We start from the raw sequence: 17919 nt of genomic DNA, 5'->3' as shown, positions 1-17919 counted from the left end.
TTAGTTATGTGTTTTTCGAAAAAAGTGTCTTAAAAAAATATTGTTAAATAAAAGAATACGAATAATTTAAGCTTACTTATAATCGATTTCGGATTGGAACCTATAATTCAATTGCAAAACTGCAAGGGTATATAAGATTCTACATCCCAACTTAGTTTTTTTTTTGTTAGTATTTATTTAAGACATTCGTTGCTTACTTTTCCCCTTGCATCCTCTCACCATTTCAGTTTCAATAGTTTTAAGGATATATAAATCCATATATATGGCATTCAACTTTGCAGAGTCGATTACATTGCAGCTCCTTGCTTTGACCTTCGACTGTCTTCGTTCGACTTGTTTGCTCGGTCCAACCAGGGACAATAGGGTCGAGATTGGCAACTAAATGTTTTTAATGTTCTTGGCTAAAAACCGCATGATGGGGCTCTCTATACTCCTCTTCGAGGCTTAAAAATTTAATGCGCCATTATTTATCAGTCGCAAAGGTCCTTTGCGGCACTCGCACTCCATTTGGCTTAATTATTGCCATCGCGCTTTGGCCTGGGTAAAAACTCCGCAAAGCCGTGGCCTTTCCTGGCCCCTCAGGTTCCGGAGGCTCCTCACTCTCTGAATCCGTCCTAAGCGCAAACGTCAACAGAGCCCGTGGTTCCTGGGTCAACGGCAAGTGCGCCGGAGGACTCCGGCAGGATCCCAAAGCATCCTCTTCGAGTGCGAGTGCGAGGGCGGGGTGCAAAGTGCAAACTTCAAAGTGCCGCGCGCACAGGACACGACTAATTCAATTAAATCCCTTCGCTCAGCCCGAAGGAAGCCGGCCAAAAGGGCACCCACCGTGTCCTGTGTGTGGGCGTTAGCCGCCGCGCCATTTGAGGGCTTAACTCCTCCAGAGCTTTGGCAAGCTGATAAAGTGAGCAAGGCAAATAATTGATCCAGTGACTAATTCGAAAGGCAAACACTAAGGCCAACTTATGGCCTCTCATCCCACTTCTATCCGACTCAGGATATTATTATGAGCTTTTAAGCGATGAAAATTGCAATTTTTCATTTCAAAATGTAATTTTAAAATGAAATTGTAACCCAATTTTTAATTGGTAATGCTAGGAGCTGCATTTGGCAGTCCAATTAGTAACTCTACATAATCTGTTTGCCCGACTAATCCTGCATTTAGTTAGTTAAGTTTATCTACACACAAATAGCATTTTTGTAACCTTATTTCTGTGTATTTTGTATTTTTCAAGGATACATTTTTCAGCACTTGGCAAATAGATAAATCCCTCAGGGTCCGGCAGGCGGCAAAAGAGGTTGCTTGGCCCACATTGAGTTACTAAATAAATAACTGCCAGCTGGGGGTCGTCAGGTCGGACGGAGGTCGTGGCTAGTCGGGTTCGTCCGAGTGCCGACCATGTTTGTGTAAATTAGTGGCACAAATAAATACTCGACCTGCAGCTTTGCAGCAGTTGCAGGGACCAGTTGCATGGACGAGACGAGAGAACCGAGAAAAGCCCAACCAATTGATGGATGGTTGATGTCCGAAGTCTGATGCCTGGTTTCCAGTTTTAGTTAATTGAAAATCCTGGAGATTTGCAGCCCGGCTGTTATTGAAACCCATTGTGAAAGGCAGGCAAACTTGTAAATCAGTTCCGACTCAGGACGCCTTGTTGACCCATCGACAATCTGAATTTAAATGCTTGCTGACAGGCCTGGTGACAAAACCCTCTTGGCAGGTGTGTGCGCCAGGTGTGCCAGCTGTTTGTCCAACAAATTGAACCTAATGCGGCTCAGAAATGGCATTTAAATAAGCCAGCCAGCAGGAACAGCAGGACCGACAACTTATCAAACCGATTCGTAGTCGATGTGGAAGCCTTTCCCCAACGCCAGCCAGGACATCTCAAGCTGAGATACATTGCCGAAGACAACTGTCAACATTTAAATAAGATTGATCGATTGGCAGCGTCACCGGCATTGACATTGCTCCGTCGTCGGCTTTGCCACTAATGCTCCTTCGCCCTCTGGGGCGTGACGGACTTTACGCGCGTTCTGATTTCCATTAAAACGAGATGTCCCACGCTTGCACAGGGGAAAATGTTTGAAATATCTATTGAATTATTGTATAATCTAATCACTTATTTAATGATTTTGTAGAAGATGAACTAGCCTTCATAAAAATCATCCTGTTTGCCAAACAAATTCTTTTTTCCGAGGGATAAAATAGTATTTGATGCCTTGGGATAAACCTCTTAAAAAATGTAGGATAGGAGTTAGTTTCCATATAATTTTCCATGAATAGACACCTCAGAAATGTAACCTATATATCTTTATAAAAGTTATTATCTTTTCCTGCTCATTTTCTCTGAGTGCAAAGCAAACTACCCTGGATATGCGTTCTTCAATTAGCTTTCCAATCTCAATTCCAATCCCAATCCCAATCCCATTGACTTTGTCCCCCTGATTTAAACTCGCTCTCTGTGTTTGTGTGTGTGTGACAAATTGGTGGCGCTTCCGTTTGGGATTTGCCGCATGATTCGCAGTCTGTTTACGCTGACCAGCGGGCAGCCGGAGCTTAGAGTGCATAACAAATCACTTAGCACCCGTCCGTCAGGGAGCTAATCATGCTCGCATGGGGGGTCCTGGCGCATTTGGCTATAAAAATTCCAGATCGCCGTGCTGCCGGCATCAGTAGTTATCCGAGAGTCCCCAAAGTGCCAAAGCGGTTCCATTCACCGGAGCGGAGTTAATAGTCGAGAGCCTCGAGAGAGCACTTCCGTAGTGTCCTGTGCGGCGCTCATAAAAGGCAAAAACACCGACCAAGGCCAGTTATGTGTGGACCCAGTTATTGCACACTGCTGCTAATCGTGGCATCCTGCTATGTCCTCGTCTGTAGTCAAGCCAGGGCCTTACAGGTAAGAGTGGTTACACTTGAAAATTATCCAAACGATTTTTGTTTTTAAATTAAATTGAAGAGTGTACATAGATACACGAGTTAGGGACATATTCCAAGAGGCAATCCAAAAAGCTTCCTTCAAATTGCAATTCAGTATGCTCACTGTAAGTTGAACTTGTTTTTTCTAAGTGTACAAGTGGGTACAGCCAAACAAGCGCCACTTAATTAGTGTTATTTGCCCAGGCACAAGTTCTCGCAGCTTTTGCGCGATAATTTGCTGCTGCTACTACCACGTACTACGTACTACAGTACTTTGGTTTTACGGACGGAAAATTCGGGCAAAAAGTTCCTCCTCAGTCGGCAGCACCGAGTGCAGTCTCATTTCCTCACTGTCAACGCCATTTGCGATGCCACCAATTAAGCTGCAGATGCAGCAAATCGATTCGCATCCAATTAACACTTTCGTTGGCCACACGGCGTATACGTATTACGCAATTGCGGCTAAAAATGCTTTGCCAAATTAAGGTTTAATATCAAGTATACGCCCCACACACACACACACACACACACACACACAGAGAGAAGAAGCGTTTATGGGTAAAGTGCGATTTACAAGCCGATTTCAGGTGTTGGCATTTCAATCTACATTGAGTTGTCTAATCAAGCGGCACAAGCTGCCTGCCGGGCTGTAAATTGAAACAATAAAGTGCTTGACTCGCACATTCGCACACCCGGGCACACCTCACACACACACATGCAGGGCTGGGTGTGTTGGTAAGGCAGCGCTGTGTGTGCAGCTCACGTACGAGTATGAGCATAAATAGGCGGCATAAAAATAACTTAACACGTGTCGACAGTTTGGCAGCCTCTCGGTTGAGCCATCTACTAAAAAAAGAGGAACAAGTGACTCAAGGACCTCGACAATGTAATACCCGGTAGAGAATATCAAAAGGACATAAAACAAATAATAAAGAAAACATACTTTTAGTATTTAAAGCCTTGACTTTACTTGTTTAATAAAATCAAAGGCGCCAGAAGTAACTTAAAGAATAATCCTATATATTTATGTAGAATATATTGGTACAAAATAGATAAAATTAATATTTTAACCATTTTTTTAAAAAGACTCTTTCAATATTAATACAATTCCATAAAAATAATATTCCCTTGTACTTAATTTCAACACTTGGTATAAGCACCCTCTAAGGAAATATCTCAAATATTTTTCTCCTCTTTATTTTTTTTCATCCTCCGGTGTGTGCTGGTTTTTTGTGCTTTGCTTTGTGGCACTTTATTTGTGCAGGGCACGGGCAAACTGGATTTGGCAAATCACATCAGGGCAGGCTCTGCCAGAGGAGCAGGATCACCATCATCATCTTCATCCGGCAGAGCTGGAGCATCGGCAGTGGCGGCATTAGCGGCGCGCCAGAAACGCGCCATGGGCGAGTACAAGGAGCTGACTGACATCATTGACGAGCTGGAGGAGAATAGCCTGGCCCAGAAGGCGAGTGCCACTCTACCGGTGGCCGCCATGCCGCCGCAGGGTCAGGACTTCGACTTGGATAGCATGCCGCCGTTGGCCTACTACCTGCTGTTGCAGAAGCTACGACAGTGTAAGTCGCCAGGGGACACACGGGGCGTATACGCAATGCGTGACGAAATGCGAGGAATATGAATATATAAATATATATTTTTTATTCCCGCCTGAGTGAGGGCTAAGCTCTTCTAATTGGATCCCGAATCACGTTCACATTTCACGCCTTCATCTCCATAACTATGGCATACTTTTCCCATAAGCTTTGCTTTTATTTCCGCACAGGAAAAACACTGAAACGCTATTAGTTTTATCTTTTTAATTTACGTGCTTTATGTCATTGCCCTCCATAACTACGTTTTTATAATATACTTTAAAAGTTATATAATTATTTGACGAGTTGCTTGTTTGCTTAATTGCTTAAAAATAGCTACATACACTTTAATAATATTATTTCTTTTACATGGAAAATAAAATGTAGGAGGGTTCAGTTTACTTCTTGACCACTAAAATTGTCCTTAGAGAGTTTTAATTGTATGATATAATTTTGAGTAATTATAAACTGTATTTAATAGTTATAATGCTAAGGCTATAGAAAATAATATATTTTATGATTTTTTTGCCCCATCATATCCCTAAAAATTACTTTAATCTTTTAAATCTTGTAATGATATTTTTTGTATTTTATTATTTTTAAAATATTTTTTTTCCACAGTGCAGAGCAATGGCGAGCAGGCTTATCGCGTGCGCACGCCACGCCTTGGCCGCAGCATTGACTTGCCGCTCCTGGACGGTGGCGGCGGGGGAATGGGTCTGGCGGGCAGCGAGGAGGCCACTGGTGGCCAGTTCAGACGCGACCTGGTAAAGAAATCGGTGCCGTTCAAGCCCCGCCTGGGCAAACGTGCTCAAGTGTGCAATGGCGGTGGTGGTGGCGCCGATTGAGTCACGACAAGGACACGAGGATACGACACAGACACAGACACGGAGACGGAGACGGAGACACGGAAACCGACCAGGACAAGGTTGAGGCCAGGCGACTGGCCCTTGAGCTAACTTTTAACCCCTTAATGGCCAGCTGAAAAATCGACGCGACGCAAAAATAATCCACATATGCAAAGAGAATAACTAGTTACGCGCTATAACCCTGTTTTTGAGAGGAACTAATGATGTGTATATATAGTGTATAACATATATTTATTATTTATTTGAATAAATTGCAGCCCCCAAAATACACAGTGTTGTTTACCCGCGACGAGGCGACAAATTAGCATCCCAAATGAGCCAGGTGAGATGTGGCTGCATAAACAGCCGGGAATTAAATAATCATTGCAATTTAATTTACACTGAACCCCCCCTTGTGCATGCCATATTTTTGCCTCCTTGTGCTTCTATATTTTTACAAAATATATTATTGCGTTGTACGCTCTGTTGAAATTAATGAAATTTTCATAACCAGTGATAGTACGCGTAAATTGGAAAAGTGCGGCCAGAACTCGGGCTTCCGTTTGCCGGCGGAATCGAATACCAGCAGCTCTAGTTGGCCAACATGTGTGCGAGTTTGGGTTCCTGATAAAGTATCTCTCTTGCCTCACTTTTTCCCCAAAATTCGGGCCACAATTTTTGGGAAACCAAAAAGCTGCTGGCTTTATTCGGCCTGATGAAGCATAAAAATATTTTTCATGGAAAAAATGTTCAGAGAAACCATTTCAGGAGAGGGGTATTCATTTCGTGATTGTATCTCTCAGCGTGCTGTGAAAAACTTTAGCGTCAAGTAGTGCAGATTTAACCTTTTCCACTCAGCAGGTTTTCATTGGAAATACATTTTTTTTTGCCAAAAGGGTAATGGTGGGTATTATTGAAATTCCATTAGTTGTTCTTTTGTTCAAACCGTTTTATTATTATAATTACTAGTTTAAAGCAATGCACAATAAATTTTCAAATAAAGCTGTCCCTATTAATATGTGATATCATTTTATTAAGTGTACTATTGTTTTATAATTAAATAGTTCCAGGAACATTTTCAACATAAATTAAAGTTCCGTTGTAAATTTAATGAGTTATTATTATATGTATGTATACATATGTATGCTGTATTTTTCTTTCTCTTTAAATTGTAAACTTTAATCCTATGGGTAATTCCTTTCGGTTTCATTATTTTTTCATTGACCAGGTCAGAGGTTAAATGTATTGGCCATTAAAATGAAAAGTCATTTTCCCTGGCCAACTGCCAGTGACGCAGCTGTTTTGCAGCTGGAAGTTTTCGCAACTCATTAGAAACTTGCCACATGCCAATTAGTTGGCTTAACCAGGCGTGCTCCAGTCGCTCCAGTAACCGGAATGGGATTAAGCGATTCCTAGTTAACGCCACCACCAATTATTGACTCGCAGGTGCTTTTCACAAAAAATAAGCAAGGCTTTATCCTGAGTTTGGAGTGGGGAGAGCCGGAAAGATGGTTCATACATCACGTAGCCGGCAATCCAAGTAGCAAATAAGCAGGGGATATATGTACATATATCTGCCTGATTCGTGCTTAAATTGCGATAATGGGCACACGGGCCAACCCGCCGACCCTGTTACCCCGAAGGAGATATTGAAACATTATAACTGCAAAATGGTAATAAATTTTACTCTCCACCTCCTGGGTAAAATAAACCAAAAAATAAGAAAAAAGAGCAAGCGGGCCAGACACGCACATGGAAGGCACGATAGGAGTCGAGGGTGCACTCTGAAAAATATAATATTCCTTGGGGCAGTTAAGTGGAAGGAGGTGGATAATAAGGCCAGGCTTTAAGGCTTTAAGGTTTAAACTTATTATACAAGACTACAATATAGACTCATGCTTAAAGGCAAAAAGCAAACCGGAAATAGGCAACATTTAATAAAAAGTGTCAGGAAATACAAGTTTCAAAAAGGATATAGCCAGAACCAGGATCCCCTTGTCACAGACAGAAGTCAAACCACTTTTTAACTCTTTTTTTTTTGTTACAAGTACAGACCGCTGTCATGGAGGATCCTAGTACCCCTAATTTTCTTCAAGTGCAGCATCCTGGGAGTCGGCAGGAACTTTGCATGACAGCGGGCGTAGATTTACAGTTGGGTCGTTGCGTAAGGTTAAACTACCTTAACATCAGCTGGCACTGTGTCGGCTTCCTGTCTGTCTGTCTACGTGTCCTCGTCGTCCTGCGTCCTCCGTCCTATCTGGCTCTGGCGAGCACATATGCAAACTGATAAGTTGATGGTGCATAAGTGTGCGTGCCGGGAGAAATCACTTTGCCTGATTAAACGCCGCCATTCCGCTTCGAGCAAAATCTCCGCCATTAAGGTGAATTGTAAAAAATGCCTGCTAATATGGCGGCGTCTCCTGGACCCCTGAGATTCCCACAGACTGCAGCCGTCCCTTATTTATGGTGCGGTAAGCAAACTGATTTAAATTGATGGGCCACCATTTCAAACCCACCCCCAACCACAGTGGTGTGGCACTCACTTAATCAAATTTCAGCCAAGCCGAAAAAGGCTTCAAGTTGGCTTTGTGTGTTCTCTCTGTGTGTGTGTTAGCCAAGATTATTTATGGGAATTGTATTGTGCTGGCAAGCACTTTGATGTGGCATACACCTGCATAATGACGGTGACCTATCGCTATTCTGCATCAAATATTAATTAGTGAAGGACTTCAGAGACCTGTCGAAGTGATTGATAAGGCGTCATTATCCGTTTGCTTGAGCTGGCTTAGTTGTTGCTTAACGGAAATTGACAGACAAGATGTTCTGACCATACTTTTATTGTGTTTACCAGAAAGCTGTTTGGGAGAATAACAGAAAGATTAAGGATTCTAGGCATGGGAAGTATGAAAGTTCTGCTAAAAATTATTTGATTCAAATTAACAAATGTCAGTTATCTTATTAATATTATTATATATTATTCTCTCCGGACATTTCAGTCAGCAAAAAACTAATTATAAACTTTTCCTATAATCTTTATTTAGACAAGAAATCTGTACAATTCTGCTTCTCTTGAACATTTGAAAATATTTGGCCAACATTTATGGGATTTCCATTTCAACTGCTCTCTCTTTTTGCCTCTCTTGGCCAACTATTTTGTTTCGTTACGGGCTGATAAAGTTTCAATACGGTTTTTGCTATTTTTGGACTTTGAAAGTACACACAAAGTACTCGGAGTCCTCGAAGCTCTGACCCGTGTCCAAATACCAAGAGCTCGAAAATGGAATGGAGCTTGAATATGGTCGCTCCAGCGGGAGTGGGGCAGCCGGAGAATGCCGAGCTCGAGGGCTATAAATCCGGTGACGGACAGGTGGGCGATGCCACCATCATCAGCTTGCGGCAAACTAAAGCAGTAGCAACTATTTTTGGGGACTGTGAGTGTGTGTGCGTGGGGTTGTCCTTGCTCTGCCACTGTAATTTTTGCTGCCGTTGCATGGCATCGGGAATTTAGAAATTGCAAATGCAGCAGCCACATTACCAAACACGCACACACACACACACCGAACCACACCACACCATACACACAATTTCGACACAATGTTCCTCCTGCTGCTGCTGCAATTGAGGCCTTCCGATGAGAATGAAGACGAGGACGAGGTCAAATGGTGAGCACAAAAGCGAACGAAATCCAATCGAAAATTCAGTTTTTGGCAAAACGCGTCAGAGCGCCATTGGCAATGGCAGTGGCAGTTGCTGATGGTGGCACTGACATTGGCATTTGAAAATCCCAGCCCTGTCACGCCCACCTATAATCCCCTCTTGTAGGATTTTACAGTCGAACTTAAATAACAAGTTATGTTCCCAAAATTACTATTAGTTTTTTTGTTTCAATTCATTAATATTATTAAAGAGCTTTATAAGAACTATATATATTTCAATCAACTGAGAAATTTCAGTCATCGAAGTTTAAGGACCAAAGTTATGTACACAAAACTCTACCAAGTTAAGCTGTTAAACTGCCAAACAATTTTCAGTTGAGCTTACAAGGACTTTCTCTTTCTTGGTAAGTTTGACTTAGAGAGGTTCGACTGTAACTGGGGGGTCCGTGTGTGTGCAACAAGCACTTTGTTCCGTTGACTTTTATTTAATATGTGAGTGACTCTGCAGGTTCACGAATGGCAGCAGCAGCCTGGCATGACCAGTTCCCTTCCAGCAACAATCCGCAATCCAAGCCAGCACGCATGACTGAGCTGTTGCTCCCGAGTTCCAACGCGGTGGCCCCCAGTCGCCATCATCCATCAATTTGCCTATGACATTTCGCTGATGTGGCAAATTTGCCGCTACTCTGAGACTTGGACTTGGGGCATTCGTTTAATTACTGTCAATTAGACAAACAGAGGCCGGGCCAGCGTATAATCGAATTACATGCCACATCAGGATGTACAATGCCTGGCTAAGAAAATACACGGATGTTAAATAATATAAATAACTGAGACAAGTCTATGTTTTCAAATGAAAATATCCTGGTATTTAAATCATTTTATAGCTCTGCGAGATAATTTAAATTTTCGAACCAGTAACTATGAGCAGTAAGTAACTCTAAACAATAAGTATTGTATTAAGTATGATCAGTAAGTAACTATGAAGAGTAAAGGACACGTGGCTATTCTCTTTCGTCATTGTTTACATTGACCAAGAATGGTGACTTCATCCAAAGTGAGTTTCTTCCTAGTCATCCAGATGTACCACGTAATATTTTTGGGATCGAAGGGGGATCACTATCACTATCACTTGAGATGTTAACACTAGGTACCCCTAGGACAGACTGAGGCGCGCGCGACCTCAGCTCCTCTATTTATAGTCCCCGAGCAGAGCAGAGAAGAGCAGAGAAAGTGAGTGTGAGTGCGTGGGAGAGAAGCAGTTGCCTCTAGAGATTAGCATAGAGCGATTAACATAGAGTGAGAGGGGGAGAGGCAGAGAGGAGCAGCGAGCATATGCATTCATGTGCGAGATGTGTTTTGGAACAAATTTAAGCTAGTTTAATGAAACTATGGAGTTATTTTTCTAAATAATTTTACTAGTATATAAGTCGGAGCATGGCGAATCGGTCCACTATATATATACATATATATAGCTACATAGGACCGATCGGATAAATTTTAAGAAAAAACGTTATAACTCTCCGTTTTCAACAGATTTTTATTAAATGATGTGTAGACATCATATATATATTTTATGAAAATCGGACTACTGTATCATATAGCTGCCATACAAACGATCGTTAAAAATAATGAATGTAAAACTAAAATATAATAATATAATATAATAAATATAAAATGAAAGGAAAGCTGGCATTACCTTATAGTTTTTTAACATTAATATATATATATTATATTGTATTAATTCCTAGTGATCGAATTTTAATCTGCAATGGTATGCAAACTTCGGCTTCCTTTCTTGTTTACAAGTTTTTTAGTTATCAAAATAATATCCAAATAACAACATGATCTTTACAACTATCTATCACTTCGCTCACAGTTCTAGATATTTTATTTTGTCCCTGTGTAGATGCTAGTTGTGCCGCGCCAGCAATCAGATAATCGTCCTGCCGCAGACCCATTTCAATAAACTGGCGCCGCCAGGATGCGGTGGCGATGCCCTTGAGGAGAGAGTGGAGAGAGAGAGAGAGCTCGCAAGGAAGTCGCTTTCAATTACAGCAGTTTACCCCTGTAGCCATCCTGGCGTGACTTTTCCTGCCACTGCCAATGCCATGGCCACTTCCATATGAGTGACAGACAGGCAGGCTGGATGGCGAACTGGCGGCCCAGATTGGGTTATAAATATTTGTTCGATTTCATTCTGGCCATTCTGACTCCCTGGCGGAAATCTGTTTCGTGCGCCGCCTGCTTAATATAAATACAAATCAAATGGGGCCCTCCTGACGGCCATTAATTGTATCGTGAATTCATGTATCGCATCGAGTTTTCCGGCTCTGCTTTTCCACCGAATTTCCCCCTGGGAGCCAAGCCTGTGGCGTGCCAAGTTTTCTTGGGTTCAGCCGGCGGGGTCAGGTAATGAAAAAATTAAATGAAACGGCACGCAAAGTGACTGGCGGCTAGCTGGATAAATTGGATTGGACTTCTGTGTATGTGTGTGTTGGCCTGGCCCAAAGCCTGGCTAATGAATTAGAGATATAAATAGTTTAAATCCCATTGCAAGTTGGCCGGACATTAACTTGGATTTTGTTGAAAGCGATTCTTGAATGGATTCACGGGGGAAAAAAATTCGGAAGATTAAGTTACCAATGGGGTTCTTTGGAAAATGTTTTTTAATTGTGGGAATACAATTTCTTAGTATTTCTTAAGTTCGCTTTATATTTAGATTTTTATTCATTATTTTAGATTTATATTTATATTTATTTAATAATAAAAAAATTTTGGCAGTTGTTATAAAAGTAAACCTCTTTATCCATGCGAAAAAAGTTTATTTTATAAGTGAAACATATTTTTAAAGCACCATTTATATTAAGTTAAGTATTCCTTTTATTGTTTTGCTTTGTATTTAATTAAAAATACTTTGGCTAAATCAAGTGGACATCTAAATAACTGCAGTTAAGTAATTCAAGTGCAGCTAATAACGATAATTTCATGAATGAAAAATTCTGGAAAAAGCGCATCGAGCACTCGACCGGATTGCGTGACACTGTCACACACACACCACACACATACACACACACACACACTCTTACCTGCACACCACCCACTCCAATTGGCCCACTGGCACGTGGTTGTATGGCATTGAACTTCTGTTTTGAGGGCCGATAAACAATTTGATTTATTGACAGGCGAACGGCCTTCCTGCTGCTGCCATTGAATGGGGGAGCTTTGTTAACGGACATTCATAATTGACATCCCACTGCTCCCACCAACTCATCTTCCTGTTTCGGCAAATCGTGGCCAGTTTAGAAATAATTATAATATATTACCAACGCGTACTCCCACGGCCAGTGCCACTGACAAGTGCAGATTGCAGGCTCAATGGCTTTTGGGACTGGCCCGAACACAGTGTCGAATTGGTAATTACTTTTTAGTTGATTTTGGCCGAGTTCGGGTTATATGATGTACAGTCGGTATAGTGAACAAGTGAGTCTCAAAGGATTTGGCGAAACATTTTTAATTTGCTTTCATTTAATCTTGAAATATAGAAGTTTTTTTTCTATATAGAATGTTATTTATAAAACTCTACTTTGAGTTCAAAATATATCACAAAGAAGAAATCAATATGATATTTTTTCATATTGTAGAAAGTATTAAATAACATTTTTTGTTATATAGTAAAGTTCATTTCACCGAGTGTTTAATTTGTTGTTTCATCACGATTTCAGTTGGACTTTTTTCGCGTTATTTGCAAGGGTCGTGGCTTTGATGATGCATGGCAATTATGAAGTGATTATGACGTTGGCCATATGCAAATGAGCAGTCAGAGCGTTCGGGGTCATTTTGTGACTTTTAATTGCTCTTGTGCGAGTTGAGGGGTCACTTCCTTCCCCACTCTGTCCCCCTTTGGGTGGGTGGGTGTGGCCACTGGGCACCTCCTGTTGGCCATTTTGGTTGCATATTGACAGCTGGGCGGAAGCCAACAAAATGCTCAGTCAACAGCTTAAAGTGTCAACTTTGAAACGTTTAGCTAATTGCACTCAATGTGCGGCAGAAACTACATAGCGAATTTCCAGCACATAATGAGCAAATTTACAAAACGTTTGTGCAAACAATTACCGAGCAATTTAAGTTAAATGAACTGTTTCAGATGTTTTACTCTGTCTTCTCATCTTTTTCCTTTTTTTTTTTGTTTCTGCCGCTGCCCAAAATTATTTATAAGGGCGAAAAGGAACAAAAAGGCGGCATTAACTCGAAAATAAATAAAAAGGAGACGACAGCTAACTGGATTAGCGTGATTATGTACATATATTTTGCACATTCTGGCAGAATATAATTACTTCATTAGCCCTTGAATGGTTGTTAATTTTGAAAGAGATCAACTTTCTTTATTATGCTCTCAAAATTTGCTTACAATTGCTTGGATTTCTTGTACTTGTATTTAATTTATATCAGCTTAAAAGTTAGTTTCGAAGCCATTTGTCTTATAAACTTTTAAGTAGTCATCAGGAAGGGCAGTCATATTTACTAGTTGCGACTTTTATATTACAGCTTAAAGACTTTTTGAAGAACACTTTGCAACTAGCAGTTGAGTGAATAAATTATAATCATTTTCCGCTTAGTTAATGTAAGCAGAAATTTAATTTAAGAGAAGATTGCTTTACCTCAATCCTGCTGAATACATTTAGAGGCTTATTTACTTTATGTAACATATTAAAATTAAGGATACAACTGTTTATACAATACATATTACCATCTATATTATTTATGGCTGTCCTAACTTTACCGTAAATTTAAATTTCAAAGACTCATATATTTAAGCTTCAGGGAAACTTTTTGTTTCACTCTGGGCCGGGGTAAACTTTATTATATAGTAATCATCCCGCCGCCAACATAAAATAACATAAATATATGCATAAATATAGGCAATGTGAAAAGCGGATAAGCGGCTGGGGAAACTTGAATTCAACGACTGGCTGCCGAGTTGGGAAAAGTGGCTTTGGGGCTAGTTTTCATTGCTGGCACTTGATGGCAGTTTTATTGATTTGTTGTTGCAAACTTTTCCTTTTACATGGCTCGAATTTATGGCCCCAACATCAACAAACAAAAGCGGCCAAAGCAGCGGCTGCGAGACCCTGAAAACGACGCCAAAAATTTGCATGTGCCCAAGCCGAGCCAAGGCTGCTGTAGTTCCTTTTTTTCGCTCTCTGTTTTTTCTCTTCTGCCTGGTGCCATTTGCTTTTGTATTTTTGTATTTTATTTTTCTATTTTTTTTTTTTTCATTTTGTTATTCGCATTTTGTACCACAAAAATGTTGACCAACGAATTTAAGCGGCGTACGCCCATTTACTTTCAGTTCTCTGATATTCAGACATCCCTACCTTGCTTCCGGCACTGAGGAAAACATTTTGTAAGTAAAATAATACTTGAAAAAGAATGGAAAAGGAAGTTTTTTTACCCTACCAGTTTGGAGTTCGAATTAATTAACTACAAATATTTGCATTCTTTGAATAAATATTTATTGATATTTCTATATGACAATTTTTTCGACAAATCATATTTAAAAAATCGCATAACTATGCCAAAATAGCATAAATTTAATTCAGAAATCACTCTTATGTTAGTTTTTAGTAGTTTAACAATCTGCATGTTTTATTTTAAATTTAAGAAATTAAATTTTTTATCAATTTTTAACAATAACTTATTGATTTTCAAAATTTTGAAAAAATTAAATTTTTGACAGACATGGCTTAAAAAATTTGCCTGTTGATACTGATCAAGAATATATATGATTATAGGGTCGGAAATGACTCCTTCACAGACTTTCAAGCTTCTGATTACAATTATAATACCATTATTTGAATCAATATTTATCTATATTTTTAAATGACAATTTTTCTACAAATCACTGCCTAAAAATCGCATAATTTAGCCAAAAAAGCATTAATTTTAATTCGGAAAGCTGTTCTAAGTTAGTTTTTGTTCGGCTATAAATCTGCATTCTTTGCTTGACATTTAAGAAAATTGAAATTTTTTGTCTAATTTTTGACAATTTTAATAATGTCACCCCTTATAAAAATTGGAAAATTTTGAAAAAATAAAATTTCACCCGGACATAGCTATATTAACTCGCCTGTTAATGCTGATCAAGAATAAATATGATTTATAGGTTCAGAAACGACTCCTTCACATAATTACAAGCTTTTAACTAAAGTTAAAACACCCTGCCAGGGTACTAAAAACAAAGATTAAATAAATTTGCTCAGTGCATCCCCTTTGCATATAATGTTCATATATTCCAATTTTTTTTTCTTTGCGTTGGTAATACGCAAAGGAAGACAAAAAAACATTAGCATAAAACGCTTGGAAAGCAATTTCGTACACTGCACAAAACAAGCGTGCCATGGGGAATTGTTTGATGGAAATTGCAGTTGCTGCTGCTGCTGTTTCTGCTTCGGCGGCACGCATTCCGACCGCACGCGCTAATTAAAAGAAATAACCAAACAAAAAACTATGAAAACAAAGGGGGAAATGCTTAAAAGCGAGCCAGAGCGTATGGGAAGGGGGCGGGGCAGTGTTTGCCAGGGCAAATTACTCATACGCCGCTTGGTACGTGCGCCTGGCTGGCAAATTGTTTTTAATTAATTTTTATGACCTTAAACTTTACTCCACGTGTCCTGGCGCAATTCAAGGCGGCGCCGGTGGCTCATGCGGGTTACTCATTATTAAAAATAGAAAGCAATTAGATGTGCCACCGAAAAACCGGGGGCCTCAAACAATCGTCGGTGTGGCCACAACAAAGGGCTCGTAAGAGCTTTCCCGCTTTCCCGCCTCCCATTCAAGTTCAATTTGGCCAAAGTGTTAGCACCGGCCACTCCAAAATGGGATAAAGGAAATGGAAAAGTCAATATGAGCGAATCATCGGAGCGTTAACGGTGACAGACAAGGCCATGCTCGAGATCGGGGCGAGTCCTTGGCCAGCTTCATTTAACTTTCACTCACAATCCAACCATACTCGGAAAACCACCCACAACTACCCACAGCCACCCACAGCTATCCACCCACACACACATTGTTGGCAGCAACTATTGCAATAAATATGAAGGCCATAAATGGCTGAGCCACAAAATGTCACGTGTTCGCCACGTAGGCGGACATGGGATGTCCTGGACAATCACAGTTCAGGTTGGTTCCGGGCCATTTTTAAAGTACCATCATCAAAAGATTTCTGATTTTAAAATTCCTAATCTGTTGGTTAAATATTTGTAGCTAGCAGAGATATATATTTAATATTTTCTATCCTATTTCTCTAGTATTTTTCTTTTACTTAATAAAGAAAAAGTTCTTAGAAGCTTATTTATTAAGCAACAAATTTACTATTTTACTTACTTTCCCCTTTCAGGGTTTGGTTTCAGATAGATTCGTTGGACTTTAAAGTATTTTCCGTGACCCTTTAACCCCCTTTGGGCTGGCCATTTCACCTAACCCCACGAACAGCCGTTGGCCATCCGACAATGACTTGTGCCGGTTGCTACTGGGTTTGCCTGCCTTTTAATCTGTTTCCCTTTTTCCGGGCTTAATTTTATATATATTTTTTGTTGTATTTTAGCAATTGCTTCGCCTCGACGCGGAGGCTTATAAAAAATGTAGACAAGAGTTGGCGCTCGCCGAGTGCCCAGAGCAATTGGGCAACGCATTATGTCGTAGATTATGGCTTATGCATTATTTATGTGGGTCAGCCTGGCAGCGACGAGCGGCGAAACGGCCTTTAATTGGATCGCAAGTGGGCCTTAATGTGCAGTCCTCGCAGTTGGTCGAGTGTCCTTCCAACAGTCTTCCTTCCTTCCTTCCTTCCTGGCTATTTTTGAGACGCCCACTCACACACATATTTCACCCGCAGGACGCGAAAGTAATTTTCCCGTGTGTAATTCCGGCTTAATGTTAATGGGGCGAGTTCACTTAAAATTTAATCCTCACACTGATAACTGGCCCAAAGCGTTGGAAATTAATATTATGCAGTAAATTAAATAAAGATTCATAAAGTAATTGTTTTAACATATATGAGAAGTTAATTTCTAAGAAGTATCCATTAGTTTATCCCCTAAAACCTTATTGAATTTTTTAAACTAATCCTACAATTTTCCAGTAAACACTACCTACAAAACAACGCAACATTTTCGGTGAAAATGTTACTGCATGAAAGCAAGCTATTATAATAAGATAGTTTTTTTCTAAGAAGTAACATTAGTATGTTTGGGAAATACATTCAAGGTTCTCAAGTCAACAAATCTCCTTGTAGCACTACATATATTTTCCCCTGTTAAAAATGATTTCATAGAAGCACAACATCAACTATTTTAAAATGTAATTTTCCGCACATAAGCCCGGCTTAATGTTGATGGACTACTTAACTAAAAATGTAATCCTCGCTGATTACTCGCTCGTAGAAAGTTAATGAACTTGCTTATTTATGTACAGAGCTCCGAGCACAGCGCATAGCGCATTTTTATTTTGGGGAAAATTCGCAGGTGAAATGCAGACAGCGCACACAACCTGTCAAAGGGGCTGGAAAAACAGTTGAGCTGCAGTTGAGGCAACAACAACTGGCCCAATGCCAAGGTGGCTCAGAGCGAGGCAAGGCAAGGCAAGGACTAGGGACGGTCCGGGCTAGAGGGGGGCGACGTGGCCTAATGGAATTGAAAGCCATGGCCAAAAGAGCGCACACAAAAAGGGAGAGTTCCACGCATATTAGCACAGGAGAGAGAGCGCTAGCCAGCGTTTTACTCAATGAATCATGGACAACAGCTGATTTATATTTTCTGGCCAACAATACACACACACACACACAAGGCAAAGACAGCGACAGAGTCAAAGAGTGGGGTGTGTGCGTGTGTTGGCAGCGATTGGTGTCCTTG

General features: G+C 40.4%; 2 protein-coding genes across 4 annotated transcripts in view; one reads left to right on the top strand and one right to left on the bottom strand.

The window, feature by feature from the left end:
- Window positions 1–17919, bottom strand: part of LOC110186636 (Octopamine beta3 receptor) — a 41561-nt gene that overhangs the window by 13107 nt on the left and 10535 nt on the right. The gene's annotated exons all lie outside the window — the stretch shown is intronic.
- Window positions 2653–5638, top strand: Hug (protein hugin). The gene is made up of 3 exons (XM_020955897.2): window positions 2653–2894; window positions 4179–4488; window positions 5125–5638. Exons 1-3 carry the CDS (start codon window positions 2811–2813, stop codon window positions 5349–5351), a joined length of 621 nt encoding a protein of 206 aa, XP_020811556.1. The 5' UTR covers window positions 2653–2810; the 3' UTR covers window positions 5352–5638.

This window comes from Drosophila serrata, unplaced genomic scaffold (genome assembly GCF_035046125.1).
Source record: "Drosophila serrata isolate PLE 108 unplaced genomic scaffold, ASM3504612v1 contig_382, whole genome shotgun sequence".
NCBI classification, from domain to species: domain Eukaryota; kingdom Metazoa; phylum Arthropoda; class Insecta; order Diptera; family Drosophilidae; genus Drosophila; species Drosophila serrata.
This window is presented reverse-complemented; position numbering and strand designations above follow the sequence as displayed.

What these genes read in the sequence shown, in the direction of transcription:
- Hug (XM_020955897.2), top strand. Translation starts at nt 2,811, where the DNA reads ATGTGTGGACCCAGTTATTGCACACTGCTGCTAATCGTGGCATCCTGC. An exon ending in GTCAAGCCAGGGCCTTACAG is followed by an intron (nt 2,895 to 4,178) that starts GTAAGAGTGGTT and finishes TTATTTGTGCAG; the next exon opens with GGCACGGGCAAACTGGATTT. An exon ending in GTTGCAGAAGCTACGACAGT is followed by an intron (nt 4,489 to 5,124) that starts GTAAGTCGCCAG and finishes TTTTTTCCACAG; the next exon opens with TGCAGAGCAATGGCGAGCAG.